Here is a 17,157-nt window from a genome sequence, read left to right on the forward strand (position 1 = left end):
GTGGAAAAATGTCCAGTAGAAATCTACTAGCGTTACAGTTGCAGATTGTTGCCTCTCATCCTTTGTTGTGTGCCCCTGGGAAGTGTCTGTCTCTGTCTTCTCCACGGCCTTTTAGGTAGCCCAAAGAGTTCAGGTTAACCCTCTTTTTGTTGCTTGTGTTTGCGGATAATATTTGTGTTCTATCGGTTCAGGCACTGAAAATGCTGCCAGTAAAGAAAATACCTGTAAATCACAAGGGAACAATAGAAGAAATGACTAACATTAAATTGATGAAAATTGCTCATGTACAAAGTTATCAAGATGACATTTCTAAATAACATCTTTGTGGCAGGATCATTAATATCTTCCCTTACTGTGTCTCATAGGCTGGACGTTTATAAGAACCTCTCTCTTTAAATTAAGTTTATTCAAAGCTTAAAAGAGGATTTCTATCCTTCCTTGGGAAAATGCAGCCTTTGGAGATTTCCTAAAACCAGTTCAGACTGAAGTTTTGCATGCATTTCACATACTAGGGTGTGTGGAATCTGAGAATCAAGCTGAGAAAGTCCATTCAGTTTACATCTTCTACTACTTGTGCTGCCAAATCTGAGCTAACAGACACCACCACCACTGCTCCCATACCTAATTTTCCTCCTGGGATTACTGTTTGCTTAAAATAGGTATTATAAAACTGTTACAAACCACAAGAAATGTGTCTGCGTGTGCAAGAGGGAATGCATGCGTATGTCTGTTTTTGACAGTGTGGGAGAGAGAATTAGAATTACTACTCTCTCCTCCCAGAAGAGCCCATGTAGCTCTGTAGACAGACATGTAGCTTCTACTGTATGTCCATGTCGCGAGTTCTCCGTGTGTTTCTTGTTTTCTGCTTATAGTGCCCTTCATCAACGTATCCTGAGAAGATTTTATTGAATGGTGTGGGGTCATAACATAGACTAATTAACAATTTGGCTGTGTGATTTCACAATGCTTGCAATGAAATAATGGCTACCAGCACCCCTCTTCTCTAGATGATTCACTGGAAACTAAAAAGATTGTTTTAAAAGATTATGTCTGTTGTCTTCACGATTTCTTGTCATCCAAGCGTTACAGTTAGCTTCGCTCAAACACAGGAAGTTTGGTAAGAGGCTACACAGGTTTTACTATGGACAGCATGCTACTAAGAAACAGCAGAGATTATAATTATAAACTGCAATATTTAACAACACCCCAGGAAGCTTCCAGTCTGGCAGTATTGCTAAATAATGTTTATCCCATAATCTCTTATTGAAGGACTGTATGAGTTAAGGAAATGTGATTTATTTTTTTGTGGTTTAGGGTTTTTTTTCCCTTTTAAATTTTTATGTCATGGACTAGATCCGGGTTAACATCCCCAAGCATAATTTATCTCCCTGTCTGCTCGGATACCCAAGCAAGCATGGTCTAGCACTGCATTGGGCAGGAGTATCGTAGTTTTCTGTATCTTCTTCGTTGGAGAGGGAAGAGAAGAGTCTGACTCATTATGAGAAGGACTTTTTGATGTGTTTATGATAAGCTTGCATTGAACACATATGCAATTTGATAGCCTGAGTCAGGAGAAAGAATCACCATTTGAACTTTAGGTATGTGCATGGTTATAGGGACATGTAGCAGCTTCACCTGCAAAAAATAGACAGTAGAAACAGGACATGAGACCAGATGCAGTGTTTTACCCCTGAGGGCTTGTTTGGCCTGTAGAAAAATAGAACAAGGTTAATACTAACCTGTGTCATCATTGTCGTCATCATTCCCCACCTCCTGCCCCACGCAGCTCAGAGCGCACACATACGGTGTCTGCCGTAATCTCCTTTTCTAATTGTAGTTGTAGTCCAATAATCCTTTTTCCTCCTTATAGCTGCTTGCATTCTAATATCTACCTTTTTTTCCCTCTTCCCCCTATGCTGGTGGTCTCAAAAAAATACAAATTGTCTGATATAAGTAAAAGTACAACTCTTTGAGACAGAAGCAGCAAAAAAAGAGTTCCCCTATGAGTGCAATAGCCAGTGTCTATGAGATCCTCAGCTGAACTCTGCCTAAGCAGCTGCCCTGCCTTAGGAGTCAGTGGAGGATTTCCATGGTGGTGCGTGTGACTCCTGTTTTTTTCTTCAAAACCTGCTCAGCTGACCTTTTATGTACACAGGTTCAGTTTTGGTTTGATCTAAAATAATCACAGTTTTAGTATCTTACTTTACCTGATATTTTAGATAAGTTTTATCTGACAATAGAGGTATTTATCTCATAATAGGGATTTATATCTTATGAGGGGGCAGAAAAACTTGTTAAAGCAACATGTTTAAGAAAGTAAAAATTAACATTGCTGACCCAGGCAAATAAATTCAACCTTGGCTTTACTGCCTAAACATTGAAGCAGGTGATTTCTGAGGTATAGTTTCTTCCTTCTCCCACCTACAAAAAGAATATATTCCTTTCTGTGTTAGTTTTCTTTACCTTGAACAGAAAGACTAACAGATATCCAGCGTTGTAATGAAAACAGAAGAAGATCCGTCTATAAGAAGCAAAATTTTAACACTAGATAATGAAGAAAAATAGTTTGAAAATATCATATGTGTAATTTATTTCACAATTGGTTTGTCACTTGTCAGACAGTTTCAGTGCCCTGAAGTGCATTAAATTAACCAGAATTGTCATCATCCATTCAGTTTGATTAAACATGTCAGTGAAGTGGCAAAGTTAAAACAATAGAGACCCTGGAAAGATAATGTCATTGTAAAAAAAAAAAAGTAACTAGAAAAACTCAATGGAGAAGGCAGACCAGCATGGCTAAAGACGGTAAATTAAATCCTGCTTGGGAATCTGACCCTGATCCAGCAAAGCGCTTAATCTCATCATTTAAGCATATGAGTTTTTCCCCCTCTAAGCATGCATATTGTCCCACTGAAGTAAGGGTGAGATTAAGTGAGTTCCAAGATAGTTGCCATAGAGCACAGTGTCCATCAGTCCAGAGCCTTCATTGACCTGATGGGGGACACATCTTGCAACAAGACTCATGTATCGAATGGTATTTGTGTAGGCGTTCATGTGAGGCAAGTTCAGTACAACCCAGGGGTTCCAAAGGTAGTCAGAAAATTATTGTTATGTTTGGGTACAAAGAGCTATAAAATGTTTTATACTGAAAGGTGCAAGTCTTTTTGTAATTGCAGCACAGAAAAAATGTAGAGGTATAGAAGAACAGATTACAAATATCATATACAATGGTATCTGATGTGTAGAGATCTGCAGTTGAAAAATTTTGCTGATAAATTATGCCCTCAATTTGAATAGACTTCAAAATCTGTAGTCAAAAGGAATTACTGTTTTGTGGTACATTGGTAAAATGTCTTATGTGGGTATTTATTTTCAGATGAAAAGCTACTGGATGATACAGTATAAAACTTAGAATTTGTTTCACTGTTTTATTGGCAGCAGCTACTTCTTTACAGAGGCAATGGCTCTTCAATCAATGAGTATTGTTAGGCGCATTATGGATAGTTTAAGGGCTTAAGTACTGATTTCATCTTTGTGGGTAGGTAACTGCTACAGTTAGTCACTAAAGTTTCCTTGTTGCTTCTTCCTGTGGAAAAATTGTAAGTGATAAAAATGAGCATATGAAATATTGCAGGTTTAAACAGGACAGAACAGGGGATTGCGGAAGTCTAACTGGACTTCAGACAGGAGAAAGGATTGTCCAGAGTAGATTGTGGCTCTGCATCTCGAACACGAAGCTGACAGGGCTGATACTTGTGTCAGTGGACATGAGACCTTTCTTTCCTTGTTGCTTTCATCATCTTCCATGATGCTTATCCCTTGTGTATAACATCCTTCTACACTAGGAATTAAGTGCTGTTTGGCAAAGAGGCCAATCTTCCCTTGGAAAATTTTCTTGCTGTGGAAATTTCACTGCTACCTGTCTTCTAATGCCTTAAATCTGTTTGATATTGTATGTAGCTTTTGTACCAGAGAACTGATGCTGTAATAATTTGCATTGCTGGTGAGTTGCACATGATGAATATAAGAAGCAATTAGTGTGCCCCACAGAACATGCCTTCACAGCAATTTTATTGCACTATCAGCTACTTATGTTTCAGTGAAAAGCAATCATGTATATAGGAAAACAGAGAGAGAGACTGCTGTACTTGTGTTTGGGCAAGAGGAATTAAATGCCAAAAGTTGTGGAAAAAAAAAAAAAATGGCAAAAGGGCTGTGTGTATTGTTTGTATAAATGGTAGACATAAGGATAAATTTGTGGTTTGCCAGTTTAATAGGAGCTCGTTTGGCTACAAATGCGAAAACTACTGAAAACTAAAACCAGGTGGCTGCTCCAACACTTCTTAATTCCTTTTTATATTCCCCTGATGTTTTGCAGCTGTGCAATGGTGGATCTGTGACTGATCTTGTGAAAGGATTTCTGAAGAGAGGCGAAAGGATGAATGAACTGATAATTGCTTACATTTTACGTGAAGCTCTGATGGTAAGATAAGCTTGCAGGGAAAGGACAGTCAATATTCAGGTCATATTTTTTTCTTTGAATGAATGAAGATCATGTCTCCACTAACATGGCTTCCAATCTTACATTATAGTAGTGTTTAATGAAATCAAGGTAATGTGTACTTCAAATGGCTTGTTCTTTTTGAACAAGCAAGGTAAAGAAAATTCATCTGTTTGTTTCATTGAGAGAATGAAAATTGATTTCTGATCATTGATTCCTTTCCTTAGTAAGTACAGTTCTGCATCAAAATAACTTTTCTTTTGCAAAATAGCAGAAATATATCCAAAATACTGTTCAACTTCTTACATCTGGATTCAAACACTGCTACAAGACTTTTTTTTTTTTTTTGCTAATCAGGATCAAGTGGCTTTATTTTTCATTTTCTTTTAACCAGAATTGGACTTTCTGCAGTGGAATGTAAGCCTTTGCAGTTTTCTTTGAGTTTATACTCTAAAAATGTAATATATAATATAGGTTTATGGTGCTTTTTTTCTACTTGTATCTTTAAATTTCTATTTGGCATAAAGTGGGGCAGTTAAACGCAAAAAATGTTCTCTGCAAGATTTTTAGTAGCATTGGATGGGGTAATCAAAGGATACTCAATACATTGTGCCACTCCTAGATTTACCAATCTTACTCTTACCTGTTTCCAACCTTGCTGTAGACTTGAGAAACGGAGAAACCATGATCCAGCCTTTTAATATTTACATACGAGACAGGAGAATTCTAACAGCACAACCAAATCATCACCTTCCATAGAAAACAAGAGACAGAGAAAGTCCTTCTTGAGTACATACCTTGCCCTGCCCCTGATCAATTTAGGACAATCTGATCCATGATTAGGAAGACCAAAGTGCTCTGGACTTCTCTATGGAGGTTTTATTTGCTGTATCAGGAGCCCAGGCTGCTCATTCAGGCGTTGAAGTTAGATGACCAAAAGTCATCTTTGAGAATAACAGACTAAAGTGGAATTCAGTCCTGACTCAAAGCCTCAATATATCAAAATGGTTTTTCACAACAGAGAAATGCAAATAATGGGCAAATGCTCCATCAGTGCAGAAGAATGATCACAAACTGAAAACAGAAATTTGGAAAAACAAAGTGTGCAGGAAATCCAGAAAGAGCAGTGTTGGGGTCAATGTGACAAAGGAAAAGAGCTGAAATTGAAAGATACTCTCTATTGGGAAAAGTATGAAGAAATATAAGAAAAATATTTCCACAAGTTATCTGGCAGAGAAAGCCTCCATTAGGAAGCAGGGAAATAAAGCTGAGCATGCTTCTGGGAGAAAGGCAGAGAGAGGCATTTGGTGGCTCATGGCTACCTGCCATCTGATTAGCAGTGAGTGCTCCTACCATATAGGCAGAAGGTGTGGAAACGCACCAATGTACTGAAATCCTGTCCTGGGAAAGCATGTGACAATACTTTAATTAACACTGGCAATGCTTGCACATTCCAAAGTGTCAATAAAAAATATCTATTGCTTCTGGTGTGCCAAGCGTTTTTCTAGTAAGAATGACAACTCTCTGGTTTTGGATTTAAAAAAACCACACCTGTTTTAAGTTTTTTCATACTTTTCTGCTACCTTTTTGTTTCTGCATATATAATACAGAAAACAGAGCTGTTAGTAAAAAGTTCATGTTTATATCTCACATTCCAGGGACTTCAGCATTTACATGAAAACAAAACTATCCACCGTGATATTAAGGGAAATAATATCCTTTTGACCACTGAAGGAGGAGTCAAGCTTGTGGATTTTGGTATGTTATATTTACTTATATATCCAATCAGTATCATACATTTGAAGCATGGAAAATAAAATAGAGGAAACAAGTCAGAAAAGATGAATTATATTAACCTTTTATTAAGGTTTTGAGTTTTTAATTAAAAATCAGTTGGATAAACAAAGTTACTTTTTAACTTGACAGAAATAAAATATTCACAGGCTCGGTGTTTTAAAAACTTTGGGTTTCCCAGCCATTTTGCTAGTGCTGTTTAGATAGCATGGCTAATGAGTAGAAGTTACAATATGGTGTAAATGCCAAATGCTTTAGGGCAACACAGTAAGAGAAGCGGAAAAGCAAGTTAATAGGGTTCAAAATAAGGTTGGTGTTTAGTTCTTCCAGGACCACGTGTTGGCTCAGTGAAATTAGGGGCTGGTAGGCAAAAGCTTCATGTTGTATATGAAAGGACTTAGCACTTAGTAGGTATTATGAAGAATGGCACATATACTCATTAGCTTGATTTGAAACAAAACAAGAGATACTATCTGAAGGCAGTAGAGAGGGAGGTATTATATAGGTAATCCCCACTTTCCGAAGTCTGGGAAGACTAACATTACTTTTGGCAAGTCTAAACCTAAGACTTGGCATTAAATGGAAAGTGTCTGTTAGGCCTAAAGTGATTCTTGAAAGCTGTCTTCTGGTTTTACCACCAGAAGGCAAAAACAAAGACACAGGTAAGTAGATGTAACCTATTATTTGCCAGCCATACCACAGTGATTTGCCTTAAGAGTGTATTGACAGTTGTTTTATTTAAGGAGGGTATAAAAATTTGCAATGGTTGTTATTATGAGCTATTATCCTCTGGTAGCACACTGTCTTCTAATGTTTAAATTCAATTTATCGGTCACTACTCACAGCATAGCAGCCAACTGTAAATATTGTGATTCCATTCCACAGATGGAAAATCTTAATTTTTCCTTTACCCTCCTATTTTGTTAATGAGATTTATTCAATTGATACATAACAATTGTTTAAACTAATCATGGGATTTTAAATCCCATTGGTGTAGTGTCTTCCTGCCAGTAGATTGTATTTATGCAACTTTCATTACTTCACACACAAAAACCCCGCAACTATTAGGGTTACGAATTCTTCTGAAAATTCACGTGTTTGTATTCATTATTTCATTCCTCAGATAAAATATTCAGTTGAAAAGCCTTCAGACTTCCTAAATTATCTGCCATACACTCACCTGTATTTTCTGCTAGTCTGGAAGTTTAATATGAGGCAAAATCAATATTTTTGCTCACAGGTTTTTAATATGTTGTGGATACTATTTTTTTTAAGGTGCTGAAGTCAATTAGAGCTGTGGAGGATTGATGCTTCTGAAAATTAATTCACTTATGCAGATGTCAAAACATACAAGCTGTAGGGATGAGGACTGAATTCTTTATTCCCCCGTTATGGCAATCTACTGCTAAGGCTGTAATTGAAAAATAATCTTAAAATCTTGTGGGAAAAATTGTGATGCCACAGCACAGATGAGAACGTGCGCAAGGAATAAACATACGTACAGGCACATTTATGTGGATTGAAGAGGCACTTACAATATCTGCAGTCCTTCCTCTCAAAGGAATATAGGAACTGCACCTTAACTTAGGAAAAGATAGACATTTTCTCCTGCCTTTTTTTTTTCTTTCCTGCAAAACCAATCTGAAGCCAATAATGAATAGTTTCAAATGGGAAGAATTTATACAGTCTTCACAAAATCATCACGGAAGACATACCATTCACCCTTTGGGCTGATGTTTGAGGTATTCGGCTAGGATTTGGGAGATTTGTATCTTCTACTTAGGATTTAAACCCACATTAATCATATTCCAAGAGTATTTTTTAGCCAGGAATGTGAGTTGATCAGAATCTCTCATGTTGACACTGCTCCAGACTGGTGTACATAAACATTTATTGGATCAGGGACTGAAACTGATAGCCATTTTTTTACTGTATAAGCCTGTGAATCTGCTGGCTACAGAATGAGGTAGACACGCAGCACGATCTCCCTTTCTCCCAGTAAATACTCAGTGGAAGCAAATTTTTTGCTGTAAGTTGAACCAATTATTACATGGGGCCAAACAAACAAACAAAGCCAACCCAAACAATCACACAGCCCTTTCTAGCATGCACACAGCTTTTCCATTGCGGAAAGGGGAGCAGAGACAGTGGTCCTTTCTTGCACAGCAGTACTGACTTTCCAGAAGCTTCATTTTGTGACACAATTAATACATATTGCCTTATGGTTGTGGTGTCATAGGCATTTATGTATGCTGTGACCACAGTTTCTGAACACTGCGCAGTGTTCATAAGCACTCTTATGATGAAGTCAATTGCTATAATTCCCAGTTTACAGCTGGGGACCTGAAACTTTGAGAGACTGAGTTGCTTGAGGTGACACAGAAAGTGCGTGGAAAAGCTTTTCCAAAATCCAGGCTAACAGGCTGAACTGTTTGCCTTTCATAGAGATATTCATAGTTAAAGAGATGAGAAACACTGTGAAAGAGTACCATGGCAGTGCCTCACCCAGATTCCTTTGAAGAGTGAAATTTTTGCATTCCCATAAAATTCTGCTGCAATATTGCTTTATCACCCAAGTAATATTCTTATATCTAAGAAACACCCAATCCCAGTTGACAGATTAATGATCAAATCAAGTAGATGAGTTTATAACATCTCCACACCAATGCTTCTGGAACTCAATTGCTTATCAAGGAGCTGCCAGATAGAAGTTTTAGTTTAAATTGTCCAAGCCACAAGAAGTTTGAAGTAGTGTTACCAGGGAAGCATCCTCTCTCCTCACATCCATCCGGTATGTTAATTTACATCAGCAGAGATAAACGAAATCATTCTTTTTTACTACAGATAAGGCTTAGCAGCCAAGGGGATCTAAGCACACCCCATGATCACAGTTTCAGTCCCTGAATTCATTAAACTTCTAGATACATTAGAAGTCCAAATTTTCCTTGTAAGAGGAGGTTGACTGAAGGCAGTTTCACTACCTGAATATTTGTGGGAATTAACTGTTAAGCTGTTCTGGTAGAAAACCTTGGGGGAAGGATATTACACCCGAGAATCACAGCAATTATGCTCCAAGCAAAGAGCATCCTCTACCACATCAATACAGATAATGAATAGCTGCACTATATTCAAATGTAGCTGCTGTGTTTTCAGTGTGGGTTAGAAGTTTGATAGAAAAATATGCATTTACGTGAAAGTAAATTCCCTGCAGCACTTTAAAGGGTGATGGCTATATAATATATTGTATAAAAAGAGTTGGAGGCAAGCAAGGTGTGAACCAAATTCCCTTTTTATAAACGATCTTAATATATTCACAGTTGCTGATTAGTGTTCTGGGAAGGAAATCTTTTACATCTGTTTCTCAGATTCCTGTTTGTATGCAGTGGACTGATGTTAAAGAGCCAGATTTCAAAAGAAATTTTAGGCACTAAAGGTGAAGAAAACCACCTAATAAAATTGTCAAAAGCTTCTAGTATGTAAATCCAAATTTATTTAATGATAGATACCTTCTGAAAGTCTTGTGACAAATTTATCTGCGGCCTTTACTGCCTACATATCTTTCAGCATCTGACCTTGTTTCATCAGTTAAAAAACTGGCCTGAAGTCACTTGCACACATAGCACACCTCATCTGTAATAAAAATTCATATATTCATTTGCATCTTACAATGTGTAACCAATTTCATAGGGAGCTGAATGTATAACATCTGCTTGTGCTGACAAATAATTGCTTCTTTGAATAGTCCCTCTCAATTCAATTTCTTTTCTTGAAATCAGGATGCAGCACAGGGCCTTCGATATATTACATAATGTTAGTCTAAGACACAATTCCTGTTTGGCAAGTCTGAGATGTCCAATAATGTGTTGTTCCAAAATGGGAGAAAAGGAACTTAGCTGTATTATTGTTGTTATTATTTTAACTTTGGTCTGAAAAAGACCAAGTGACATTTCATTTTGAAAGATTTGACATGTTTCTGAAATCCCCTGCTATTGCAGTGAGCCTGGGAGCTTGAAAGCTAGAGCTTTTCATGCTCATATATTATTGAAAGAAGAGGATCCTAGAGGACACAACTCCCTATCAGCAAACAAGACAAGTTGCTGATGTGTTGGGAGCCGTGGAGAAAAGGACCATTTTTCCACTAAAACTTTTGAAACATCTGCAGTCACGTGGCAAGTGATTCTTTTAGCTAAAAAGAAGAGAGTATAATGCTGATGGAAAATTCCCCTTCAGCTATGTTTTTGAGGATTGACCTTGTAGGCTGATAGTCTTGAACAAGAGCACAGGTAGCTCATACTTCTATGGGGCTGCTGAAGCCTGCTGTCACAGACTAGAAGTATCTCAGGCTGAGCAGCTGTTGCCTTGGAAATGTCCAGAAAAAAATGTAAGTATAAATTGTACTCCACCGCTTAGGCAAAGGCATAGTTTTCCAGCAGCACTGTTCCTTGCTGAAAGCCATGTCCTTCTATGCATCAAATGAAAACATACTTTCATACCACATGTAATTAGACTGTTGATGCTATACCATTCTGTGTGATTACCATGAAAGGTCATTGGGAAAAAAATAAGTCAGATATCTAGATGGATATTAGAAATATTCAAATTCCCATAATGAAAATAAAATGTTGGAAGCTTCGTTAAATCTTTGGAATTCAAGCCTATTTCTAACTACAAGAGATCCCGTGATTCCCCCCAGTTTGCCTAGTGCTGTCACTGTGGGAAGGGAGCTATTGAAAAGGTTTGACACCATCCATTTTCATTTTCTTCTTAGGCATTTCATTAATGGTATCTAAAACTCTGCATCATTACAGTCTTTGGATAAGCAATACATAGGAAAGATCTAAAGTTTTTTTATAGGTAAAGCACGTTCCAGTGGAAGACATGGAAAGAAGGTAATGCAATCTCACTGCTGCTGGCAGATGGTGGAAAATTACAAGCTGTTCTGCATGCACTTAATAGAATAATGACTTCAAGGGTTCCTTTTGTACTGTGGATAAAGAGATTGCATAATTAAAACATGTATTGTATCATTAATGCAATATATAGTGAAGGTAAGGTGATTTTTGTACTTTAAACATGCTTAGTTTGCATTTTTCTGCTTTTGTTTCAAATGTTAGAAGTGTGGGATTTAAAAGTTGCATGTGAATATTGTCTTGGCATTCCAAATGCAGTTTCAGATAACGCACTTTGCATGTAGCTAGCCCAGTTTTATCATGGATTTACAGTAGCCTGAGTCAACTAGAGATTTAAGCTGAGTATGACTCATTCGGGAAAAAACGGATTGGGGGAAGCAGTACTGAGTTGCTTTTTTAAGACATACTGAAAACTGACATTGCTTTGTTTAATACTTGAACTATTTCTTCCATGTAGTTTGGAAACTGCAGGTAGACAGAGGTCAGACTTTGTGTTTGGAATGTAATAGGGTGGTTATTTTGTTGTGGAGAGAATGATCATTCTTTTAAAGCTATTTGAAGTCATCCAAAGTTAAGAGCCAAGGGAATCTGAATGCTGGCATTTCTGGATGGCCTTCTATTATTGAAAATTGCAATTTGGTGAAACAAGTCAATTGTAAGACACTCTTTTTGGTAGTCTATTTTTGTATTAACCCTATTTTTACTTTTAAATGCGTACATAATTTCATTTAGGCAGTGCTAAATGAAAGCACTAAGTTCATTTCATAATTCAATTGAGTTCATAAAATAAATTTCTTGGGGTTTTTTTCCCTAGATAGAGTGTGTAGTAATTCTGCCAACATTCTCTTTTGTGGCTCAGGAGTGGTGTGGTACTTCTTCCTAACAAATTATGGAATGTTAATAATGCTTTACTACTACTAGTTATCAGTAACAATTGATCAACGTAAGTTAGAATGCATAGGTGTTTTTGTTATGTTTTATTGAATGATACTCATTCCTATTCCAATACAGCCAAAATATTTAAAATTCTGTGACGATACTATACAGGTTGAGTTTTTGAAGTGTAGATGAGCCAGCAGCTGCTATAATGACAAAACAAGAGTAGTAAAATCAGTTACACTGTACAGCATGTCCAAAATAATAGGGACAATCTCAAAGTAATTCATGAGTCCATGGTAAGACTCCATCTTAATAGTTCCATCTGCTTAATTGCTCTCCTCTCCTGGTTTTCTGATGCATGAGGGAGCTTTCTGCTTGTCTTGTGGGGAAAGTACCTGAAATCTTGGGTCAGAGGTTGGAGAGGGAGCCACAACACTGAACTTCGTCCTTTCATCGTGGCACTTCCCCAACTCTCGTGTTCCCTTGCTGTGGCGCAGTGCTATGGCCTCTCCCTACCACGAACAGGCTTGATAGATGCAGCTTGTTGACTGACCACAGATCAGTCTAGCCAGCCTGTGTGGCATGTGGCATTGCAGAGGGAGAGAAGGCTGACAGGACTGTGCTGCAACTGCCTGCAGTATAGGTCAGGCTGCAATGGCTTGGAAGTCGAGAGCCACCTTGTGCTCAGTGAATAGGCTGAGAAGCCAATTGTGAGTGATCCAAGTTTAAGTATTGGGGCATTTTGGGGAAGGACATTTTAATCTCTGTCCCGTTTAATATATATCATGGTTCCCAGCCTCACATGTCCTGCTGACATGGAAGAGGAGCTCAGCATGACCTTGAGTAGTTTTCCAAACTTTTGTAGATTACTTATTCTGGAAGTCAGAATATCCTATTGCATCTCTTTCTTCCTGCCCTGCATTAGCTGTAAAGGCTGTCTGAATCATTCTGCAAAAATGAAACAATTCATTAAAATAATTTAATTTGAAAGTATTCAAAAATAAAATAATTTTCTTTCTGCCCTTAGCTTACTTTAAGCAATGAATCATAGCAAGACTTGTATTTGCCTTAGTCAGTCTAGCATGCATCCATAATAAAGCTGTCTGCTTCACTGATTCAGATCAAAACCAGACTATTATTGTGTTGTCATTTCTGCATACCATATAGCATGATATTCACATGTTACTTCTAAAAAGCATTTACTAGGGGACTATGGCAGAAGCCAATAAAAGTAAAAGACTTTGAAGAAAGCTTTCTTCATGAGCAGCTTGTCAAACTGCTTTGAACCCAATCAAAGTAATAATTCCCAATTTTTCAAACCAGGGTTAGCAAGGATAAGATGGATTGCATTGACTTGAGCTGTGGAGCATTTTCATTGTTGAATGTTTAATTCTTTGTTGAAGGCTTAGTCCTTAAAAACTTATTTTATGGGCCATGTGTGAATGAAAACCTTTGTGCTGTTCACTAACAACAAAAAGAAATCATGTGGCCAAATGCTGTATCCAGGATAATCTGTTCGCTTGGTCTTTGAAATATTTTCTTCTACTAATTCACATAAAGATGTCACTGATGGCTTAAACATTAAAGAAGCTTGACACAGAAAGCTTGCGTCCTACGCCAGAGACACATGAACTGAGACAATAGCCCTTTCTGGTCAGCAAAGGCTTCCTCTTGGTTTTCTCATGGGTCACAAAATAGCCATCTCTTGAGGGTATTAGAAACCTTCTGGTCTTACCTGTGTATACTAAAACCCATTCATTTTTACCTGAAAGTTAAACCTAATGATTCATTTGTACTGAAGTATTCCAGTCCTTAGATATTTTAAATATTCTGTCCCATCGGCATAGATGTTGCCAGTAACCCAGATAATCTTAACAGGAAAACCATGTCATATAACAAGGAGAAAAATCTCCAGGGTTTTCCCAGTCGTACAGGGCAAAAAATGCTTTTTGGGCCTCAAATGTGGCAGGCAGTTTGAAACCTAATATGGAAGGAAGGCAGCATCTAGGAAGGAGGACTTTCCTCACCAGCATACTGCACCAGATTGTGTGTGGCTGCACAAATCCCTGAGGCTCCAGAGAAGACTAGCTCTCCTATCTAAATACATCTGGCCAATTGTGCGTCAGGAAAACAAATGTTCCTGTGCATCCCTTTCAGGAAACCAGCTGAAGCCCTGAAGCATGAGATTTGATTAGAATCATTGGCCTCGTGCCGCAGTGAGCTGTCAGGAACGTGCGGAGGGCAGCCTGTGGTCACCTGCTCTGCTGGGAGCCATGGAGAAAGGGTGCAGTCAGAATCGTAGACTAAGGGAAGGTAGAGTATGCTACCACACTGTCCTGCCCAGTCTCCTGTAATACTAAAGTTCTCGGGTTTCTTAAAGCAAGAAGCTGTATTAAAACTTCTTATTTAAAAAAGATTATCTATCTCATGGATGTAGTGAACGTTCTGCTTTTTTTTAGGTCACTGTTTGCTCTTTTGTTATCAGTATGTCCCTTGTAATGATTCTGTATCTGCTGTAGGATTTTCATTTTGTTCCTTGTGTGCCTAAAAATGCCTTTTCTTTGTCTTTAATCCTCGTAGTGAGTTTACTGTGAAACGCACTGGACTTTGATTCCTTTAGTTTCCACTTATATCACCATATATTTTATAGTACAGATTTGATTTTTTTATCCTCCTTTAACTCCATGCCTCTTGGTTTTGTACGAAACACCATGGATTTTTCATGTCCCAGGCAGTCTTTTGGATACTAAACTTCTGATCTTTCTAGACTTGTAAAGGGCCATTCGGTTATCTTTGGATATGCCCTATTTCAGTTAAAGATTTGCTTCTGAGGTGCATGTTTTCCTGAGTGTTTGGGAAAATCTAGTTTTCATCATTAAAGCACTATATGCATTAAAATTACATAAAGACAGGGGATGTGGTGACAAAGGACATGGAAAAGGCTGTGACACTCAATGTCTTCTTTGCTATGGTCTTTGCTTGTAAGTCTGGCCTTCAAGAATCCCAGATCCCTGAGACCAGTGAGAAAGTCTGGAGCAAGGAAACTTACTCTCGATAGAGGAGGATCAGGTTAGGGAGCATTTAAACGAACTGGACATACACAACTCCGTGGGACCTGATGGGATGCACCCAAGAGTGCCGAGGGAGCTGACCAATGTCATTGCAAGGCCACTGTTGATAATCTTTGAAAGGTCTTGGAGACTGGGGAGGTTCCTGATGACTAGCGGAAAGCTATTGTCACTCCTATCTTCAAGAAGGGCAGGAAGGAGGATTCAGACAACTGCAAGCTGGTCAGCCCCACTTTCATCCCTGGGCAGGTGGTGGAGCAAATAGTCCTGGAAACCATTTCCAAACATATGAAGGACAAAAAGGTGACTGGGAGTAGGCAGCATGGATTTATGAAAGGAAAGTTATGCTTCATCATAACCTAACATAACACCTTTCAACATAAAATGCTGCTGAAAATTCGAATTTTTTGGCTTCTCATTTCACCTTTGTTTCCTATTTCTTTATTTCCATCTTATTGGTCAGAACCTGATTTTAGTTCTAGTTTTAATTTGAGTACTTATCATTGAGCAGAAGTTCTCAAGCATGCTTTTCTGTCAACAGCTTGCCCAAGGAAACATTATTGCTTCTGTGTGCTTTTAATTTAAAAGTTTGCTTTTGAGGTCAGTTGATAGTCTATAAGGAATTCTGAGTATTGACATTGTTTCAAAAAGGTTCTGAAACATCACTTGTAAAGTCATCAGACCAACCACTTGTGTCCTTATGGCCCGGTCGTGACGTTTTCTATTAAATATATTTATGCCTTCTATCCCTGCTAAGTAATTAAACCTGGGAGAAGCTCTCTGATGTCCCTTTACAGTCTTGGTGGGACTGCCACCATACTTGCAATATAGATGCATGTGGTTATGTACCTGGTGTGTTGTGACATTTGCCATTTGGACTATCAGAATTTCTTTGTTTTAATCTTGTTCTTTCCCTGTTGTATTTTGTCATTGTGGAGTATGAAGGACTTATGTGTATTTCAGCTGATCTGTCTAAAATTATCCTGTCTGGATATGCACCATTACACAAATACAACCTGAAAGAAAGAAACAAAGAAATGAGACGGTGTCAAAGATAACAGCAATTACAGAGGGGTTGAGTTATGACCCCACCGTTGTTGCGTGGGGAGTAGCTACTTCCCTGTCTGCATCTTGCCAAGAATGGCGGTGGCTTTTCAGAGTGAAGCTTAGGGTGCTAAAAACCTTAAACCGTTGGGACAGGTTGCCTCCAGATCTAGTAAAAAGTGGAGTTGAGTGATTTATGAGGGACTGCCTTCACACCATTGGACAGAGAGGCAAGGAAGGAGAGGCCACTTTTTGCAGAAAACAGTGTAGAACAGGAATGTCAAAACCCATCTGCCGGCAGGCTTAAGGGGAATGCAGTGCAAGATGCTGCTGCTGTTTTAGATCTGTCTCTCTCAGAGATTATAAAAATGTTGGGAAATAATTCAAAGCATTTCAGCCTGTTTAGATCTACAAGGTTAACAGTGTGAGCAGTTTTTTTGGCTCAGAGACTAGCTTGAGGAGCGATCGAGTTGCAGGTTCTTCATCCAAAGGAGGTCACAAAGAGGATGCTTTGATGGGGAAGTGGACACTGAAGGCACAAGTGAAGAAGGGTTATGGAAGAGGTAGCCAGAGGCAGTGTGATAGCAACAGCGTGAGCCCTTTGGGTATATTTGTATGTACCGATACAGTGGCTAGCGGGTTGGGAATGCACTCTCCCTGCTGTGTGCCCGATGTGAATTTAGTAGAATTTCGCAGGGCTTGCCATTCCCCTGTTAGCATCAACCAGTAAAACGTGCATACTTCTGTCACAGGGCAGAATCATAAAACGATGTTGTACAGCCTCCCAATTTAGATCAGAACAGTGTCTACTCAGATTGAGCACTACTATGAGACAAATCTTTCCCAATAATAGGGAGCTCATTTCTGCAGTTTTTCTTTTACTGAGTGCTGAGGTCATAAGTAGGTAGCTTTACTTTCACTGTTATTCCAATATGTCTATTTTTGCAATGAAAAGCTTGAA

At 38.4% G+C, this 17,157-nt stretch overlaps 1 protein-coding gene across 1 annotated transcript in view; it reads left to right on the plus strand.

Moving 5' to 3' along the window:
• Window positions 1–17,157, plus strand: part of MYO3A (myosin IIIA) — a 127,065-nt gene that overhangs the window by 33,553 nt on the left and 76,355 nt on the right. Inside the window, exons 4-5 of the mRNA XM_009890568.1 lie at window positions 4,379–4,483; window positions 6,160–6,259. Of these exons, the coding sequence (XP_009888870.1) occupies window positions 4,379–4,483; window positions 6,160–6,259 (205 nt within the window). The remainder of the gene's footprint in view (window positions 1–4,378; window positions 4,484–6,159; window positions 6,260–17,157) is intronic.

This window comes from Charadrius vociferus, unplaced genomic scaffold (genome assembly GCF_000708025.1).
Source record: "Charadrius vociferus isolate BGI_N301 unplaced genomic scaffold, ASM70802v2 scaffold1038, whole genome shotgun sequence".
NCBI lineage: Eukaryota > Metazoa > Chordata > Aves > Charadriiformes > Charadriidae > Charadrius > Charadrius vociferus.